General features: G+C 39.3%; 1 protein-coding gene across 24 annotated transcripts in view; it reads right to left on the reverse strand.

The window, feature by feature from the left end:
• Window positions 1–20,187, reverse strand: part of LOC137236879 (protein eva-1) — a 3,007,131-nt gene that overhangs the window by 2,407,742 nt on the left and 579,202 nt on the right. For 23 of the 24 annotated variants that reach the window (XR_010948686.1, XM_067759963.1, XM_067759962.1 and 20 more), the window contains one exon: window positions 2,329–2,457. Coding sequence is in view for 23 of the 24 variants with exons in the window: in XM_067759963.1 (XP_067616064.1) it covers window positions 2,329–2,457 (129 nt within the window). In the remaining variant the exon portion in view is untranslated. Of the gene's footprint in view, window positions 1–2,328; window positions 2,458–2,744; window positions 2,797–20,187 lie in introns of those variants that run through there. The other variant, XM_067759964.1, reaches the window with a different exon arrangement.

Raw genomic sequence — 20,187 nt, forward strand, 5'->3', positions numbered from 1 at the left:
GCAATGCGAATGTTCGGCATTGCTACCGACTCTACTACGGAGGTTGTAGGTATGAGTGGGAGTGGCCGTATGAGTTGTTGGTGCCGTGGGACGCGGGCAGCAGCGGGTACTTGTTGTGGCTTGCTGAGCAGCGGGGCTACTGGAAGGTAGTGTGGGGGGGGGGGGGGGGGGGGGGGGGGGGGGGAGGGGGGGGGCGCTAAGGCGTAGACTACGGGACACCCTTGTTGGGGGTGAATAGCAAGGAGCCACAAAAGATTTATAAAAGTTACGTGGACGCCGGGTTTTGTGATCTAGCCCAAAACAACCTGTCCGATGCAACCATCCCTTACACGAGACACACTGACAAGAGTGCGACCGTCCCAAAAATATTCTTTTCCGGCAGACGCAGCAAACCCATTTCTCAGGACCGGGGTCAGAAAACAGAACCGGATTGGATTCGATACCTTCCCGTAGCAAGAGAATATGGAGCAGCCCTGCTGCAAGGAGCTGCTGGGAGGATGGCAATTTGTGGGAGGAACGCAACAAATTAAATGGGGTTATACTGAAATGACAGTCGTTGGTCGGGAAAAATCCCGAGTCGCTCCGGTACATAGAACCGACTGCCTTGGGAAGCATGCTTTTTGATTCAGGTTATTCTTTGGTTAACAATATCGATTAGATTATCTCTAGAGTAGACCCTAACTTGGCGTTTGCAAAACGATATGCTAGAGATTTAAAGATCCTTACACCAGGAAGATGCCCTCTTAATTGGAGTATGCCTCCATAATCAGGAACCCGATATATGTCTCACTCTCCCTTGGAGTGGAAACAGTACAGAAGTGTTTCATTTGGTTTGCTCCGCTGCCACTTCATATTAGTGAGCTTATCCCATCTTACCATGACCGGTTCACGTTCTTGATGCAAAGTCTCTAACTTGTAGAAGGACTATTCATTTTCTTATTCCATTTTTGATATTCACAGTGGCTTCTTTGATTCTCTGGATCTTCTCGGGTTCCTAGATTTCAATGTACCCAGTAGGATGTTAAGATCCAATTTACCTTTTCATATAAAAATCAAAAAATATAATTTTTATAACTTTGCCCGCAAAATGATTGCTTTAACTGAGTACAATCAAATATTTAATAATCTCGATTTCGTAGATCCTTATTTTTGCCAAATGTTATATAAATATATTTGTAGATACATAGTTAATCTTTAGAATTAAGTCAATACTGTTATACAGTATATAAGGTTGATGTAACCATAGACTCCTTAAAAAAAGACTAGAAAACAAAGTGCCAATCTGATGATAAGCCGTCATGGGTTTGAAATTTACTCATTTTTAATGTATAATAATTTAATATAAAATAATTTGTAAAATATGCATTTAACAAAAATAACAACGGTCTTGAAGACAACAAATTACTATAATAATTAAATATTTATAAACCAGTAATACCAAACATAACAATAAATACTTTCAGTCGACGGAAAAAGCACCCTGGATTTCACTAGGGTTGAAACAAAACTGCTCGTCTAATAAGTTACTAGCACCTGAGTGGCGCACCCAACTGACGGTAGTAAAGAATAAATATATCAAAAAGTAGAAAACGAGTTATAAACAGAAACTTGCAAAGTGCTTTTATTGCTTGATGCGCTAAACGTCAAGCCTTCAATGTGTGGATCGCTGATGAAAAACCGCCATGGGTTTTGAAATAGTCGGCTATATGGTCCACGAATTTTGTTTTTTCCTAATTTAGTCATTTTCTATGTATAATAGTTTAATATTAAATAACTTGTAAAATATACATTTTACAAAAATAACAACGGTCTTGAAGATTGAGAAAAATAACATTGAATCTCTCAATCTATAGTGTTTTCCAAACATCTTTGTAAACGACTGGTATATTGCATTACTTCCATATTTAAAGATATTAATATGTAGTCTGATTTTTTATGGACCCATTTAAAATAAAAGGTGGTTTGAAACAAAAATTGGCAATTCAGTTCAACAAACCTTTCTTCCATTCTCTGCCCATTCGTAACAGCTCATTCCATATGTAGGTATGGCAATATAGGAATAGAACTATTCCTCACTTGTAAGAATTCACAATGGTTACAGGTTTGTTTTCATTGAAATATTAAATCTCATTGCTTTTGGTGGAATTTTTTATAACAATTGTCAGTCATTTAGAGTCAGCATATAGGTCTACAATACTTTTTTGAGATAAAATAGTATTTTAGTTGACTCTAAATTAATAAAAGTATATTTTAATTTGACTATGAGTATGAAAAACTTAATGTAAAATAGCTTTACTAACGTAGAATTTGCTAAAAGGTTTCACTTACCTTTATAACCGAACTTAGTATATTGTGCAAATTCAATTGAAATGCTAGTCCCGTGAGGACACGCTATTACCATTTGATCGCTATCGCAAGCTGATTTTTGATATGTTCGTAGGGTTGCTGATAAGAGGGCTTTTATATTTTCAAAAAGTACGTCATTTCGTTATGTAATCGCGTCATAGATCATCAGTGTAAATACAATTTTAATAATCATATATTTGAACAGCATCCATTGCGTGGTAGTCGAATATGCAGTTGTTTGTCGATAGTGATATTTGTAAATAGGATGGTGTTTTGCGGAATATAGATAATGGCATTGGAAAATAGATATTGACATTATTTATTGGCGATATTTTGTTAGTTAATGACCTTAACTAAAAAGAACCTACTTAAGCTTAATTAAAATCAAAAACGATTACCTGTACTAAGCCGTTAAACCAGAGGATAGTTAAGACAACGGAACCACATTTTCGTAGTTACTCTCCCACTCGCCCCCAAACTCCGTCAAATTAAGTACATAACGCTAATAGCGGATCCTCTCTTTCGTTGATAGTTCATTCTGAAAAATGTTCTGAACTAAGCTTTTACCTATACTAAACTAGTTTATTTTTTTGTAGCATAGTAGATTTAAAAAATTGTGTAAACAAATTTGTGTTATCGCTTGATATGTAATCTTGACATTTCATGGTTGAAGGATACCCTTTTACATTGCGTTTGGAATTTATGAAATCATAAAATGACTTTGGGTTACAAATAATGTTTTTTTTATCTTGCAGATATAAGCTTTATAGCATATTTTATTTAATTTAAAACACGGTCACCGTTTATCGTGAGGGAAAACAACTAAGCTAGATGGTCCAGGGATCGTGAAAATTCTAAGTCCGAAATGTCCGAACTTGGAAAATTTGCTTTCGAGTTTTAAGGAACTTCCCGATACCTCAGAGATCGCTTCCTAAGGCAGCCGGTTCTATTTGAGCTACAAACGTGAAACCTTACACATACTTCATGTTACCTTGACTATGCAACAAAAGGGAAAAAAAAGATGATAAAACATTTATGTCAATGGTTCAAAAGAAACGACTTCGCTATTTCCCGAAAAGCTGTTGTTTAGGCCACCAGCCTAAATATTCGCTACCACCCTAATGCACATTTTTTGGCAATATTATTATTTACCGGTAACGGCCCACCCCTGCCGAGCGCTAACTTCAAAGGGGAAAAACTCGACGAAAGTTGGCTATCGGCAGGTGGTGCGGACCTTTTTCGTTTTTTAAACTTTCTTTCTATTTTGGAACGTTCACGAGCCAGCAGCTATCTCACAGGGAGTTATCATATTACGTATCTTTTCATAGTTTGTGCATATAATTTACGCTATAATGCACTTTGCTATTGTGATTCTTTTTAATAATTGCGATTTTAACATTAGAATTTGCACTTGGCAATTGTCTGGCAATCAGCCACCAATATTTCTATTTTGAATTGTAATTTATCCAACAATTTGCGGTCGTCATATTATTAACATTTGCCGTGCACGAATGTGTAATTAACAACTTTAAGATCATTGAATTTTCGAATTGGTTTGTGAAGCAATTCCCTTTTTGATAATAAATAAAGCTGAGAATTTATATTGTTTATAACGTGAATACATTTGTCATTACTCGCTCTAATTCTTTTCTTTGCTTTCTTTTTATTTGCGACGCACACGCCCGACTTCCCCGGGTCCACACTGCCCCGCAAACATTTGGTCCTTCGAGCCGGATACGAACCAGCGACCTATGGATATATGGATTCAGCATGAGAAGCAGAAAAGCAATCAGCGACACATGGAACACGGGGATGGCGCGGAGACCCGAGCTTTCCGCCCATCGCACCGCAATGCCAGTGGGCGCTGGGGCGGCGCGGAGCCGCGTCCGTTCCGCTCGACCCGACTCTCTACTGGCAGAGCGGCCCCGTATCAACCACACAAGGAGGGTACCACAATCACCCTCGTACGCCAAACAACAACCCCAGCCGGCTTCAGAAGTGGTCAACTCCGGGATAATTTAGCGGCACCGACTATAACTCGAGCATTGATCGCCATCGCGCCGACAGCCATAGTCCGAATTGAGGCAGGAGGCCGTTTACACCTGGTCCGCGCCCTGTTAGATGCCTGCGCTCCCACCAGCATTATCGATGCCAATTTGTGCAAGGATCTACCTGGAGCGTAACAATACCGCACGTCTGTCGAGGTGCACCATCGTTCTTCGAGGAAAGTATGGTGTAGCGGGAAAGATCACGACCCAAGCCACCGTAATAGCAAACTATGCCAGGTTAAACCCCACGGCAAATCTGGACCCGTCGGTAGCGGCCCCATTCCAGTTCATGAAGCTGGCCGATCCGACGTTTTACCGATCGTCGCCAGTGTTGCTCACTTTGGGCGCCGACGTCTACGCCAATATTATGGTCGGCGGCACACCCGCGTCGACTGTCGGCGGGCTCCTCACCCAAGCCACAATATTCGGCCTCGTCGTGTCCGGAGCCCACCCACTATAAAACCTTAAACTATACCACAAGGTGCATTTTAAACCAAGCAACCCCACGTACTTGAATACTAACGCTTTTCTTTTTCATCCACAGTTCAGCGAGGCTGCATTACTGCGAGTACGGATGTCCGCCGGAGATCGTACTCACGATCCAAAGATACATACACATCATAGTTTTAATTTATTTATTTTATCATGCCTCGGGAAGGTTGCTGGCGTACTCACCAGTGTTTTCTTTTGCTCTTTCGAGTTGCTCGCCGCAAGGGGGCCGGCATGTTTAGGCCACTAGCCTAAATATTCGCTGCCACCCTAATGCACATTTTTTGGCAATATTATTATTTACCGGTAACGGCCCACCCCTGCCGAGCGCTAACTTCAAAGGGGAAAAACTCGGCGAAAGTTGGCTATCGGCAGGTGGTGCGGACCTTTTTCGTTTTTTAAACTTTCTTTCTATTTTGGAACGTTCACGAGCCAGCAGCTATCTCACAGGTGAGTTATCATATTACGTATCTTTTCATAGTTTGTGCATATAATTTACGCTATAATCACACTTTGCTATTGTGATTCTTTTTAATAATTGCGATTTTAACATTAGAATTTGCACTTGGCAATTGTCTGGCAATCAGCCACCAATATTTCTTTTTTGAATTGTAATTTATCCAACAATTTGCGGTCGTCATATTATTAACATTTGCCGTGCACGAATGTGTAATTAACAACTTTAAGATCATTGAATTTTCGAATTGGTTTGTGAAGCAATTCCCTTTTTGATAATACATAAAGCTGAGAATTTATATTGTTTATAACGTGAATACATTTGTCATTACTCGCTCTAATTCTTTTCTTTGCTTTCTTTTTATTTGCGACGCACACGCCCGACTTCCCCGGGTCCACACTGCCCCGCAAACAGCTGTCATATCCAGCTCAAAACTTAGACATTAAAAGATCCATACCGCCACATGGCTGTAAGCCGACCGAAAAATATGGCACAAGGCCGGGTAAAATTTCTGTCAGAACGCAGAAACGGCCTGATAACCAATGTTTAGAGAGTGCTTCGATTCTAGAGGGACGCGTTTTATAGCCTCTCGAACTGAGACAGCGATGCATCACCCAGCGAAGCTGATAATGTTCCACTCGCTCCTGTCAAAACTTTATACACAGTTGGTACGGTAAAATTAGAAACCTTCTCTTAAAATATGTCTGTGTAGAAAATTTCATCTAAGCATGCGATTGTACGGGGACAGCAAGAAATCTTGGGATTTTTTAGTCAGTTAGGTAAAATTTGAACAAAACTCTTAAAAAAGAAAGAAATATTTGTATCAAGGTTTGTTAAATAACGAAAAAATAATATAGGTTTATTCGAAAATAAATTTTTTTCTAAAACCTAAATTGTTTGTATAATACACGTACGTTTTGTCTCTAAATAATGATTTCTTTTATACTATACAAAGACTCCAGCTATTAGGAGTGATACAGCTGTCAGTCTTAGAAAACTTCTAGTACTTGCCAAGAGGATGGAGTTATTTTATAACATAGGTCCGGGTTTTTGATAGGGGTTTTCAGTATGGTCGTTAAAACAAACTTCTGGTAACACTACGGACTCATTCAGTCTATGTGAGGTCCTCATGGACTGGCCAGTTCAACCTAACCTAACCTAAACTTCTACACCGAAAGAAAAGTCTCATGTAAAATTAACATTTCTGCATTAGCAATTTCACATTTCGGCGAAAAATGTCATCTTAACGTTGAAAATGATCGAATGAGCAGGTTTCACGTTAAATTGATATTGTAACGAATTTACTAGCAAATCCTCTTATTTGCCCTTCTTCTGCTAAGTTCAAATCACTAAACTGTTGAATAAATAACTCCAATATTGAATAATGGAAAAATGGCCTTTATTAAAGTACTTCACAATAACACTCAAGCTGTGCAACGAATAGCTTGCTTAATAACCAAACTGATTGATAGCTCAAATGAAAATCTACTATCCAAAATAATACTGCTATTTCTCGCTAGATAGCGTCTGAATCGAAACTGCTTGACAACTCAAATCAAACTGAATTACTTCTTACTCGCTTGCGCCGCTTTTATAGTTTACGCTGCATACATCTAGGCTCTTCTATTTCCAGAACTTACCAACTATTTCGTGTGTTTATAGTTCTCATATAGTTTCTACTTGTTTACAATTGTCTACTTTTCAGGGTCTCTCAGATGTATGTGAGTTTGTAGTTTACAGTCTCTCGCACACACATAGGCCTATAAGTAAATGCATCTGTGTGTGACATCTCTCGGCTGCCTTATATATGTGTACCCATGATTTGATTATTGACCTAAATACCGCTTAGCATGGCCTTAGCATCGCCTTAGTGATGGTATAGCTTACTGATGCTAATATCCGTGACACTGCCCTCCACCTAAGTCTGATCGTCCCGATCAGACACATCACCCGATCTAAACGCTGCTAACCTCTCCAAATGAACCACTTTCATTTTGGTTCGTGGTTTGGTAGTGGTTTGTATGCGGTACACTATATCGTTGATCCGTTTTACAACTTTGTATGGGCCTTCCCAGTTACACTGCAATTTCGGGGACAAACCTTTTTTTCGTTGTGGGTTGTATAGCAGCACCAAATCACCTTCCTGAAACCCTTACGAATTAATTGCTTTATCGTACCTTGCTTTCATCTTGTCACTCATAATCTTTGCTCGTTGCCTTACCAGATCGTGTATCTCTATCAACTATTCTTCCAAGACACCAGTGGATTTCTTGACATTCCTCTCCGCATCGGCATCTATCCCATACTTCAAATTAGCTGGCAGTCGAAGGTCATTGTCAAAGATTACCTTTGCGGGAGTTTGGCCCGTTGTGTCATGTACTGCCGATCGGTAGGCCATCAAGGATAATGATATGTTTGTATCCCAGTCCTTATGGTACTTGTCTACTACTTTCCTTAAATGCTCCTCCAATGTTCTATTGAAACGTTCCACCATACCATCGGACTGAGGATGCAATGCAGTTGTCCGTGGTTTCCGAATGCCCAACTTCTTGCACATTTCTTGGAACACAGCTGATTCAAAATTCCTGCCTTGGTCAGAATGTAACTCCATTGGTACACCATACCTTGCAACCCATTCGTTTTTAACCACTTCTGCTACTGTTTCTGCTTCTTGGTTTGGGATTGGGTATACCTCTGGCCATTTACTGAAATAATCCATAACCACCAGTACGTATTTGTTTCCGCGGTTGCTACTAGGAAATGGACCTACGACATCCATGGCGATCCTTTCAAATGGTGCACCTGAAATATACTGCTTCATTTGGCCATGACTTCTGGTTTTGGGCCGTTTCGCTCTATTGCATACCTCGCAGTTGGCAATCCACTCGGTGACCGACTGACGGCAACCAACCCAATAGAATCTCTGCTTAATTTTCTCGAGTGTCTTCGTGATTCCAAGATGACCTCCACTTGGACCATTGTGCAGCTCCCTGAGCACGTCAGGAATCCTCTTTCTGGGAAAAACTATCAGTTTCTTCTTGAATTGACCATCCTCACTCTCCCATACTCGATGCAAGCAACGGGATATCAATTCTAAACTCTTCCACTGTGCCCAATATGACTTCGCGATGGGACTATCTGCTGACATCTCCGCTCTGCTTGGTCTTTCATCTCGTTCGAGCCCTTGCATAACATGTGACAGATCTGTATCTTCTAGCTGACACTTTCTTAGTTGTTCCTTGTCCCATTCATCCGTACACGTTATAGTCATTAGCCGGACATCTATAATGTATTCTTTAGCCTCGGCCTTTGAACAGTGCTTGCATTCCAAACTACATGGTCTTCGTGACATTGCATCGGCATTTCTATGGGTACTATCTTTTCGATGCTCAAGTCGCTTTGTAGTCACTCGATCCACCGTGCCAATTGTCCTTCCGGATTACGGAACTGCAGAAGCCATTTCAACGCTGCGTGATCTGTCCTGACACGGAATCGCTGGCCGTAGAGGTATTTGTGAAAATGTTTAATGCACTCTACCAATGCCAACATCTCTCTCCGCGTAACACAGTAGTTCCTCTCTGGTTTTCCAATCGAACGGCTGTAATATGCAACTGCCTTCTCCTGTCAATCGACCAGTTGTGATAAAAAGCCCCCTATAGCATATCCACTCGCATCTGTATCTAGAATAAATGTTGCTCCTGGAATCGGATATGCTAACATTGGGGCAGTGCACAAACGCTCCTTCAATGTTTGGAAAGCCACTTCTTGCTCCTTCTTCCATTCAAAAGCTTTGTTTTTTCTTGTAAGCTCATGGAGGCTATGGGCTACGCTGGAAAAATTTGGTACAAATCGGCGGTAATATGTGCACAGCCCAAGGAAACTTCTCAATTCATGCAGATTCTGTAGTCTTGGCCAATCCTTTACTGCCTCTATCTTTTCATTTGCTGTACCGATACCTTCTGTCTTTACCTTGTGACCCAAATAATTTACTTCCTTTTTAAACAGCGCACACTTTTTGGGACTTAACTTCAGACCAGCGCCAGCTATTCTCTGGAAAACTTCATCTAAGTTTTTAAGATGTTCATCAAAGTTCTTGTCCAATACGATGATGTCATCCAGGTACACCAAGCATGTTTTCCAATGTAGTCCTTTCAATACCTGATCCATGAGTATCTCGAAAGTAGCTGGTGCATTACATATTCCAAAGGGCATTACTCTAAATTGCTAAAGACCCTCTCCGACGCTGAAGGCTGTTTTCTCTTTGTCTTCCTCCTTCACCCCCACTTGCCAGTAGCCGCTTTTCAAGTCCAGTGTGGAAAACCATTTCGTACCAGATAGCGAGTCCAGAGTGTCGTCAATTCTTGGCAATGGGTAGCTATCCTTTTTCGTAACGTCATTCAACTTCCGGTAGTCCACGCAAAATCTCATTTTTCCATCTTTCTTCTTTACAAGTACTACCGGTGAGCTCCAGGGACTAGCTGATGGTTCGGTGACGCCGCTGTCGCTCATTTCTTGTATAATTTGACTTACAACTTCCCGCTTCGCCAGTGGAACGCTACGTGGAGCTTGACGTATCGGCCTCGCGTCTCCAGTGTCAATTTGATGTTTCACAACATTGGTGCGGCCTGAATTGGAACCATCCTGGTCAAATATGTTTGCGTACTTTAGGAGCAGTTGCTTTGCCTTACTCTGATAATCTTCCTCTAGCCCCTCCGTCCATGCCGTGATGTCATTTGAAAGATCAGTATTATTAGATGAAACGTGTTCCTGGAGCTGTTCACAGTTAATAATTACTTCAGCCTCTTGGCATCTTCCCAAAATAGCTCCTTTGGTCAGTTTGAGCGTGACTTGAACTCATTGAGTACTCATACCGGAATATGTCCATCTTGTTTTGTCATAGCCAGGGTTTTTCCTACAAGTATGTTCGGTGCTGATTTGTTTGCTGCTTCGACAACCCACAATTTGTTTGTCCCACAATCTCCATCAACCTTTGCCCAGATGACTGCTTCTGATTTTGGTGGTATTTGCTGACTCTCTTCCACCAGCACTCGTTTACTGCTGCAGCCTCTCTCGTAGCCGAAATTAAGTGGCACATCTATGTTCTTATATCGCATAGTCTTGCTTTTCGTATCGATTTTGATGCCTTGGTTGATTAAGAAGTCCACTTCAATTATGGTTTCATCAACAATACCTGCCACTATAAAATTGTGTAATACCGTGACGTTCGCAATTGCTACTTCACATTCTACTTCTCCAATTACCTGGGTGTCCTCTCCCGTGGCTGTACATAATCTTGCTCCAAGCAATGGTCTTATGTTTTTGTTGACTAAATATGATCGAATGATGGAATGGGATGCACCGGTATCTATAGTCAGTTAACGTTCCTTTCCATCCACATGTCCTCCAACAGTAAGATTGCGCGATCTTCTTCCAATCTGCGAGATAGAGATTATGGGGCATTCAATTGCGGGAGCCAGCTGCCGCCCCTTGCGGCTGACTCGATTTAGTTTAACGATTGAGTGGTCTTGGGGATTTGCTCATCTCCTTCTGCTCTGCGTTTACGACCACCCACATTATTGGAATTGTTAGGGTTGGTGTTGCAATAACGTGCAATATGCCCTGGCTTTCCACACTTAAAGCATTTGACTGCATCATTATTCTTCTGCTGCGTACCCTTCAATGCTTCCAAAATTGCGTCTACCCAGTCTGGCCTTTCCACTTCCACGCGATGAGCTTTGTACGCTGGCTTACTCAAAAGTGACGCTGTTTCTTGAGTCAGTGCATGGGATACCGTTTCTGCGAATGTAGGTTTTGGGTTTGCATATGTCGCTCGCTACGTTTCTACGTCCCGTATGCCATTTATAAAACTCTGGATTTTTACGCTCTCGGTGTACTCCACGGGTGCGTCCGCATTTGCCAAATGTGCCAACCTTTCAACATCCGAGGCAAACTCCTGCAAAGTCTCATTCGCTCTTTGGTGACGGTTTTGCAACTCAATTTGGAATATCTGTTTTCTATGCTCGCTTCCATTACGTCTCTAGACAGCGGCCATCAATGCTTCATAGCTGTTCCGTTCGTACTCTGGAATAGTCTGTAAGATTTCGGCAGCTGGTCCTTTCAATGCTACGAAGAGTGCAGCAACTTTATCTTCAGCATTCCAGATGTTCACTGTTGCGGTCTTCTCAAACTGTAGCTTAAAGGCCTGGAAAGGAACAGAACCGTCAAAGGATGGTGTCTTTACCTTTGGATTACTCGCTGAAACTGTTGGGCGATTTAATTGCAACTCCTGTATACGACCTCTCAAAGCTTCTATCTCAGCATCAATTTTGTCCTCGAGCTTCACAATTTTTGTATCCTGTGCTTCCAGCTTTGATGTTACCCTTGCTTCCTGTGCTTCCAACTGCGAAGACATTTGCGCCACCTGCAATGATAAGCGCTCCTCTTGTGCTTCCATCTTAGATGTTATAATGTCTCTTGCGACTCCACTTGGGATGCCATACATGTCTTCTGCTCTTCCAGTTGGGATGCCATATACGTTTTCTGTTCTTCCATCTTGGATGTTAAACGTGTCTCCTGCGATTCCAGCTGATATGCCACTGTCGATGTTTGAGCAGTTATTGCAGCCAATATCATGTTCAAGTCTGTGCTCGTAACTGTCTGCAATGTTTCGTTTTTCTCTTAAATTTTTGCTGTTGTTTCCTCCCCATCAGGATAAAAAACAAACTCGTCCACATCAATTCCTTGCGACTCCATTACCTCTCGTAGCCGTGCTTGAAGTTCGATCTTATTGCCGGTTGTATTTAATCCACGGGTCTCCAACTCATTTTTTAGTTGCTGGATCTTCAATTCACTGAACTTTGCCATGTCCAAGTTGTATTCCCAATCTTCGGAATTTATTCAACAATTCCTCTTCTGACACCAATTGTAACGAATTTACTAGCAAATCCTCTTATTTGCCCTTCTTCTGCTAAGTTCGAATCACTAAACTGTTGAATAAATAACTCCAATATTGAATAATGGCCTTTATTAAAGTACTTCACAATAACACTCAAACTGTGCAACGAATAGCTTGCTTAATAACCAAACTGATTGATAGCTCAAATGAAACTCCACTATCCAAAATAATACTGCTATTCTCGCTAGATAGCGTCTGAATCGAAACTGCTTGAAAACTCAAATCAAACTGAATTACTTCTTACTCGCTTGCGCCGCTTTTATAGTTTACGCTGCATACATCTAGGCTCTTCTATTTCCAGAACTTACCAACTATTTCGTGTGTTTATAGTTCTCATATAGTTTCTACTTGTTTACAATTGTCTACTTTTCAGCGTCTCTCAGATGTATGTGAGTTTGTAGTTTACAGTCTCTCGCACACACATAGGCGTATAAGTAAATGCATCTGTGTGTGACATCTCTCGGCTGCCTTATATATGTGTATACATGATTTGATTATTGACGTAAATACCGCTTAGCATGGCCTTAGCATCGCCTTAGTGATGGTATAGCTTAGTGATGCTAATATCCGTGACAATATGATAACTATTAAATCAACCTTGTCATGTATTACATTGTCATATCAATTTCTCATGTTAATAAAACATTTCACCATCTAACATTGAAAATTATCAAAGTAACAGCTTTCACGTCAAATTGATATGAAAACTGTTAAATCAGTCTTTCATGTTGATAAAACATTTCACCATCTAACATTGAAATTGATCAAAGTACCAGCTTTCACATCAAATTGATATGAAAACTGTTAAATCAGTCTTTCCTGTTAATAAAACATTTCACCATCTAACATTGCAAATTATCAAAGTAACAGCTTTCACGTCAAATTGATATAAAAACTGTTAAATCAGTCTTTGATATTAATAAAGCATTTCACCATCTAATATTGCAAATTATCAAAGTAACAGCTTTCCGCCAAATTGATATGAAAACTGTTAAATCAGTCTTTCATGTTAATAAAAAATTTCACAGAATATTTCTTAAAAAACGCTTGCTCCATAGGAAATCGAATTAAATCGTTGTGTACTCATTTTAAAAGTATAAAAAGTGAGAGTATTGATTAAAGAACAAGGCGAAGAGAAAATGAGTGATAATTGCATGTTACTTGGCGAAAACGTTTCGCTGGCAATGAATAACGCTGGGCAGGAATTCTTTCTAGAAGAATCACTTGTACAAATTTGTAAGAATGCTGAGATTGTGACGCAAGGTGCTCCATGTGGAAATTTGCAACTGGTAAGAAGTGATTTTTTATAAACAACTTCTTTTTTATTTGGTTAATTTGAAGGCCATCCATTGAAAATGCTATTCAATGTATGGAGCATAGAGCAGAGCCGTAGTCTAATACAGTGATAGCATTCCTTAGGCTGTGAACAACGTCGCGTTTTTGAGCGGGGCAAACAGCAGGAAAAATGCAGAGCCTAAAAAGTTCTATCCCTTTTTTGTGCTACGGCTCTGCTCCTAACTCTGTTCATGTTCAGAGCCGGAGCAGTAGCAAGGCATATTTTTCGCTGGTACTGCTGCTCTGGAGGACTTTAAAGCTGTAATGACATTGACTGATCTAAATGCATAGCATGATATTTTTTGCGTAGGCTGTCCAAACTCAATCAGGAGAGGACCAGCGTTTAAAAAACTTATTGAAAGAGATGAATGTAGAAGCCGCTTACGACAAGTTTTATGGTAACGGTTTATCTTATTTATAATAAAAATCTTTTTTAACTAATCCAAATAAAACTTGTGGAATCACATATTACCGGTTAAAGTACATAAACTGTGACGACTTGGCGTTGGCATTTCCAGGCAACGAAAATATAGGTTATAGAGCAGAACTTAAGGAAAAAATTGGGCTTTGGAAACACAAGAACGTAATATATTTCTTAATAAAGTTTTAAATAGTATATTGTGTTTTAATATTAACAATTTTCTGTTTTAGTTTCCAGAAGAATCTCTTTCGACTCTTAGTATGAACTCAAATGTACAAAATTGGCTTGAAAATCAGCCTCTTCACTCACCAGCTAGCAATTCCAATTCGGCGAAAGTTACGGTAAGGGTTGATTAGAAGCTGTGGATATTCTTTAAACTTAATTTTCTTGCAGAATGTAACTGACATGGTGAAAAAACTCAAAAAGTGGCCAATCTCTACTAAGCTTGTATCAAATGAAGAAAAAGTTGGATATGGATGATAGAAAAAGATTGCTTAACATTATTGTGGAAAACTTCTTCGATTCTAATTCACGAAAGTACATAATACCACGTCCGTATCATATGAATAAATTGGCTGAAGAAATTGTAGAAATTTTTCCGACAGGAAATAAGGAAATATATTACCATATCTCGCAAGGCCGGACGGAAAACCAATGCATCTGGTGTTTTATACAATCGCTTCAATAACTTAAATCGCAAGCGCTTAAAACTTGAAAGCACCACGTCAGAGGAAGAGAATGCATCTGATAAGGAAACACTCTGCTCCTCTAATTTCATTTCACTTAAGAATAAAATGAAGTTTATGAGTGGTGACGAAAGCGATGCAATCAATTTATGGAGCGAGACATATAAATACCGTCTTAATGATATACGTCACTTAAAAGAGTTGAAATCTATCCTGGAATAGTGGCCATTCTACAAGCAAGCTGCAGGACCAAAATTTGTACGTACTAAAAGTTTTCAAAACACATTAACGTACTTACACTAACACAAGCATATTTTTCATTTAATTTATGTATGTAGCTCGATTTCGATTTTCAAAAGATATACCCATAAGAAACGTTTCATCTAATAAATAATTGGATAGATGTTCGGAGCGAACTTTATAAAGATTTGTTGAGGGATAAACATTATGGAGATCTTTTTGGGTTAGTAAGCAAAGAATGCGTTAACGACAGTGAGTATCATTACTATATACTTACACTGGCTGTCATAAAGATTTGCGCAAGGACTTTTTTGCTGTTTTGCTTAACCAAAATACTTTTCACTATTTCTTTATAACAACATGTACTAAAACCAATATAAAGTAAAGCAAAATATCAAAAAAGTCCTTGTGCAAATCTTTATGACCGTCAGTGTACCTTCATATTTATGTATTCACATTTATAAGACACTTCTTAAGCTAAACCATTTTTTCTATTATGTACATACATATGTAGATTCCAAAGATTGCATTTTGATTATGCTGCTAAATGCTGTATTGAAACCCACATCACGATACGTAGCAGAAATTGATGGAAAGCGTGTTACTTGTAAAACTACTATTCGAGATGCTATGGACAGTTGTATTATACATATTACCAATATAAATGATTTGGAATTTACGTACGCAGAGAAGGAAAAAAATCGATACACAGGAAAGAAAAAATTCAACCGTATCTCATTGTAGTGGGTCCAGATATAAAAAGCTTAACTGAATTTTATGTAAACTATGACGGAACTATGCAAAAGTTTCACACATTCGTAGCTGCTTTAGACATTTGCTTTAAGGTATTTCGTATATTTAACTTAGAGTATCCAAAAGAGTCATCTTTGATATGGTATTTTTTGCAAAAACAAATTTAAAAGATAACAACGATCTATGACCTCTAAAAAGCTCAGCTTTATGTGAATTTTTGACCTTCTTTAAATCATAAATAAAAAATGAGTAAAGAAGTAAAATGTTTTGCTTGTGATAGAGTTTTTGTTGAGCTCTCAATATTACTTAAACACTTTAAAGATGCTCATGGCTTGACACACAATAGTGACTTTCGATGTACTTTTTCAAATTGTAATCAACTATTTTCAAACCTATAGTGCTTTAAGGGGCATACCCAAAACCATTTGGAACATTTTATCGAAAGTGAGCTAAGACTAGCACAACCTAAAAGAACTAAGATTGATTTACCTTTTGTAAACTACAGCCCTAGAATAGTTGCTCAAATAGCAGACTCAAACAGACCTTGTAACAATACGGACGAACTGTTCGTGCGTGTATGGCGAAATAGCTCATAATCGTAGTAATTTCTGAACGGAACAGACGTGCGCGGAAAAGTAAAATGGACAATAAAAAATTTCTGAGTGAATTTATTGAAATGTATAAATCTTTGCCATCATTGTGGCAAGTAAAAAGAAAATATTATTGTAATAGAATTAAAAAGAATAATGATTATGCGACTTTAATCGAAAAATTAAAAGAAGTAGATCCTGATGTCACAAAGGATACAGTTATAAAAAAAAATAAGTAGTTTGCAGGCGCAATTGCTGTCAAAAATTTTAAGTCTTCAAAGATATTGCCACTAGCTAGAAAGCGCAAAGTTAAAGCAAGGCGGAGATGAGGGGGAATCGCTTCTCTCATTATTGTATCCCGTTTCGTTATGAGTGGCAACATTTTTTGTAAAAGTTGGTCAAATGTTGCCTTGCTCATACGAACGTAATTTTTAAAATCATTTTGTGACGTGAATTCCAGTTCTTTAATAAGCTCACTTTGTCCAAGAACTGCTCGTTTTTCAAACCATTCTTTGCACTAATTCTTTTTTTGCGATCTTCTCTCTTTTTTTTACGCTTAATTGCCACAGCGAGCAATATTGCTGCAGCACAATTGTTGTCCGTATTCATCGCTGTCTGAAAGAGAACTAATGTTCGGCCAAAAGTTCGTATGGTGTATGGCCAAAGCTGCGAACAAGATTGCGGAATTTTCGCGGAAATGTTCGTGTCGTGTATTTGGCGCTTAAGCAGAAAAGACGTTCTATCGATTCAGGAAAGTGCATCTGCTATAATTTCTAGTGTTGTGGAACCATTGAAAAATAAACTTCTTAGCTATACGCCTGAAAATGAGAGAAAAGATATTATAGAATTTGTTAATTTTTGCGAAACCCCGTTCAAAGACGTTCAAACTGAATATAAGCTCTTAAAAAGGGAAATTACTTTACATAATATAAATTACCTATTTAATTCATCCTCGATTACGCATTTCATAAACTCAGCTTCATTTAAAGAGAAGTTAAAGTTTTTTGTTGGTAAAACTGTAATACCATTTTTTGTTTACATGGATAGCTTTGAAATTAATAATCCGTTGGGTAGTCATGCAAATGCAGATCAAATATGTGGTGTTTATTATATATTTCCAACTTTGCCGCAATATCTGTTATCTAATTTAAACTATATATTTGTAGCAGCTTACTTCAAAAGCAAAGAACAAAAAAGGTTTGGTAATGAGCGTTTTATGAAACCTTTAATTGATATATTCAAGTCTCTTGAAAAAGACGGTTTAGAATTTAATTTAAAAAATTGTACTAAAAAGATTTACTTTGTATTGTGTAATATTCTTGGGGATAATTTAGGCTTGAATGACATTCTTGGTTTAACAACTTCATTTAATTCCAATTATTATTGCTGATTCTGTATGTGAAACAAAGCTGAGATGCATTTAGATTGCGTGGAGTATCCAGACTTCATCAGGTCTGATAAAAATTATAATGCGGCATTAGTAACTAACGACGTTAAGCTAACTGGCGTAAAATTGAATTGCTTGTTTAATAATTTAACATCTTTTCATGCTGCAACAAATTTTGCGGTAGATATAGTACACGATTTGTTCGAGGGAGTTTGTAAATATGATATTTGTGAAATTCTAAAATACTTCATAATTCAAAAGAAATTATGTGTTATGAAAATGTATGCAAGAAATATTACTTCCAGAAAAAGTACAAGTAAGGAAGGCTAAGCTCAGGTGTAACCGAACATTACATACTCAGTTGAGAGCTATGGAGACAAAATAAGGAAAATCACCATGTAGGAAAATGAACATAGGGTAACCCTGGAATGTGGTTGTATGACATGTGTATCAAATGGAAGGTATTAAAAGAGTATTTTAAGAGAGAGTAGGCCATAGTTCTATGGATGGACGCCATTTAGGGATATCGCCATAAAGGTGGACCAGGGCTGACTCTAGAATTTGTTTGTACGATATGGGTATCAAATGAAAGGTGTTACTGAGCATTTTAAGAGGGAGTGGGCCTTAGGTCTATCGGTGGACGCCTTTTCGAGATATCGCCATTAAGGTGGACCAGGGGTGACTCTAGAATGTGTTTGTACGATATGGGTATCAAATGAAAGGTGGTAATGAGTATTTTAAAAGGGAATGGGCTTTAGTTCTATGGGTGAACGCCTTTTCGAGAAATCGCCATAAAGGTGGACCAGGGGTGACTCTAGAATATGTTTGTACGATATGGGTATCAAATGAAAGCTGTTAATGAGTATTTTGAAAAGGAGTGATCCTTAATTCCATAGGTGGACGCCGTTTCGAGATATCGCCATAAAGGTGGACCAGGGGTGTCTCTAGAATGTGTTTGTACTATATGGGAATCAACTGAAAGGTGTTACTGAGCATTTTAAGAGGGAGTGGGCATTAGGTCTATAGGTGGACGCCTTTTCGAGATATCGCCATTAGGGTGGGCCAGGGGTGACTCTAGAATGTTTGTACGATATGGGAATCAAACGAAAAGTGTTACTGAGCATTTTAAGAGGGAGTGGGCATTAGGTCTATAGGTGGACGCCTTTTCGAAATGTCGCCATTAGGGTGGGCCAGGGGTGACTCTAGAATGTGTTTGTATGATATGGGTATCAAATGAAAGATGGTAATGAGTATTTTAAAAGGGAGTAATCCTTAGTTCTATAGGTGGACGCCTTTTCGAGATATCGCCATAAAGGTGGACCAAGGGAGACTCTAGAATGTTTGTACGATATGGGTATCAAACGAAAGGTGTTACTAAGCATTTTAAGAGGGAGTGGGCATGAGGTCTATAGGTGGACGCCTTTTCGAGATATCGTCATTAGGGTGGGCCAGGGGTGACTCTAGAATGTTTGTACGATATGGGAATCAAACGAAAAGTGTTACTGAGCATTTTAAGAGGGAGTGGGCATTAGGTCTATAGGTGGACGCCCTTTCGAGATATCGCCATTAGTGTGGGCCAGGGGTGACTCTAGAATGTTTGTACGATATGTGTATCAAGCGAAAGGTGCTACTGAGCATTTTAAGAGGGAGTTGGCATTAGGTCTATAGGTGGACGCCTTTTCGAGATATCGCCATTAGGGTGGGCCAGGGGTGACTCTAGAATGTGTTTGTATGATATGGGTATCAAATGAAAGATGGTAATGAGTATTTTAAAAGGGAGTAATCCTTAGTTCTATAGGTGGACGCCTTTTCGAGATATCGCCATAAAGGTGGACCAAGGGAGACTCTAGAATGTTTGTACGATATGGGTATCAAACGAAAGGTGTTACTAAGCATTTTAAGAGGGAGTGGGCATGAGGTCTATAGGTGGACGCCTTTTCGAGATATCGTCATTAGGGTGGGCCAGGGGTGACTCTAGAATGTTTGTACGATATGGGAATCAAACGAAAAGTGTTACTGAGCATTTTAAGAGGGAGTGGGCATTAGGTCTATAGGTGGACGCCCTTTCGAGATATCGCCATTAGTGTGGGCCAGGGGTGACTCTAGAATGTTTGTACGATATGTGTATCAAGCGAAAGGTGCTACTGAGCATTTTAAGAGGGAGTTGGCATTAGGTCTATAGGTGGACGCCTTTTCGAGATATCGCCATTAGGGTGGGCCAGGGGTGACTCTAGAATGTGTTTGTACGATATGGGTATCAAATGAAAGGTGGTAATGAGTATTTTAAAAGGGAGTAATCCTTAGTTCTATAGGTGGACGCCTTTTCGAGATATTGCCATAAAGGTGGACCAAGGGTGACTCTAGAATGTTTGTACGATATGGGTATCAAACGAAAGGTGTTACTGAGCATTTTAAGAGGGAGTGGGCATTAGGTCTATAGGTGGACGCCTTTTCGAGATATCGCCATTAGGGTGGGCCAG

Source organism: Eurosta solidaginis, chromosome 1 (genome assembly GCF_040869045.1).
Source record: "Eurosta solidaginis isolate ZX-2024a chromosome 1, ASM4086904v1, whole genome shotgun sequence".
NCBI classification, from domain to species: Eukaryota; Metazoa; Arthropoda; class Insecta; order Diptera; family Tephritidae; genus Eurosta; species Eurosta solidaginis.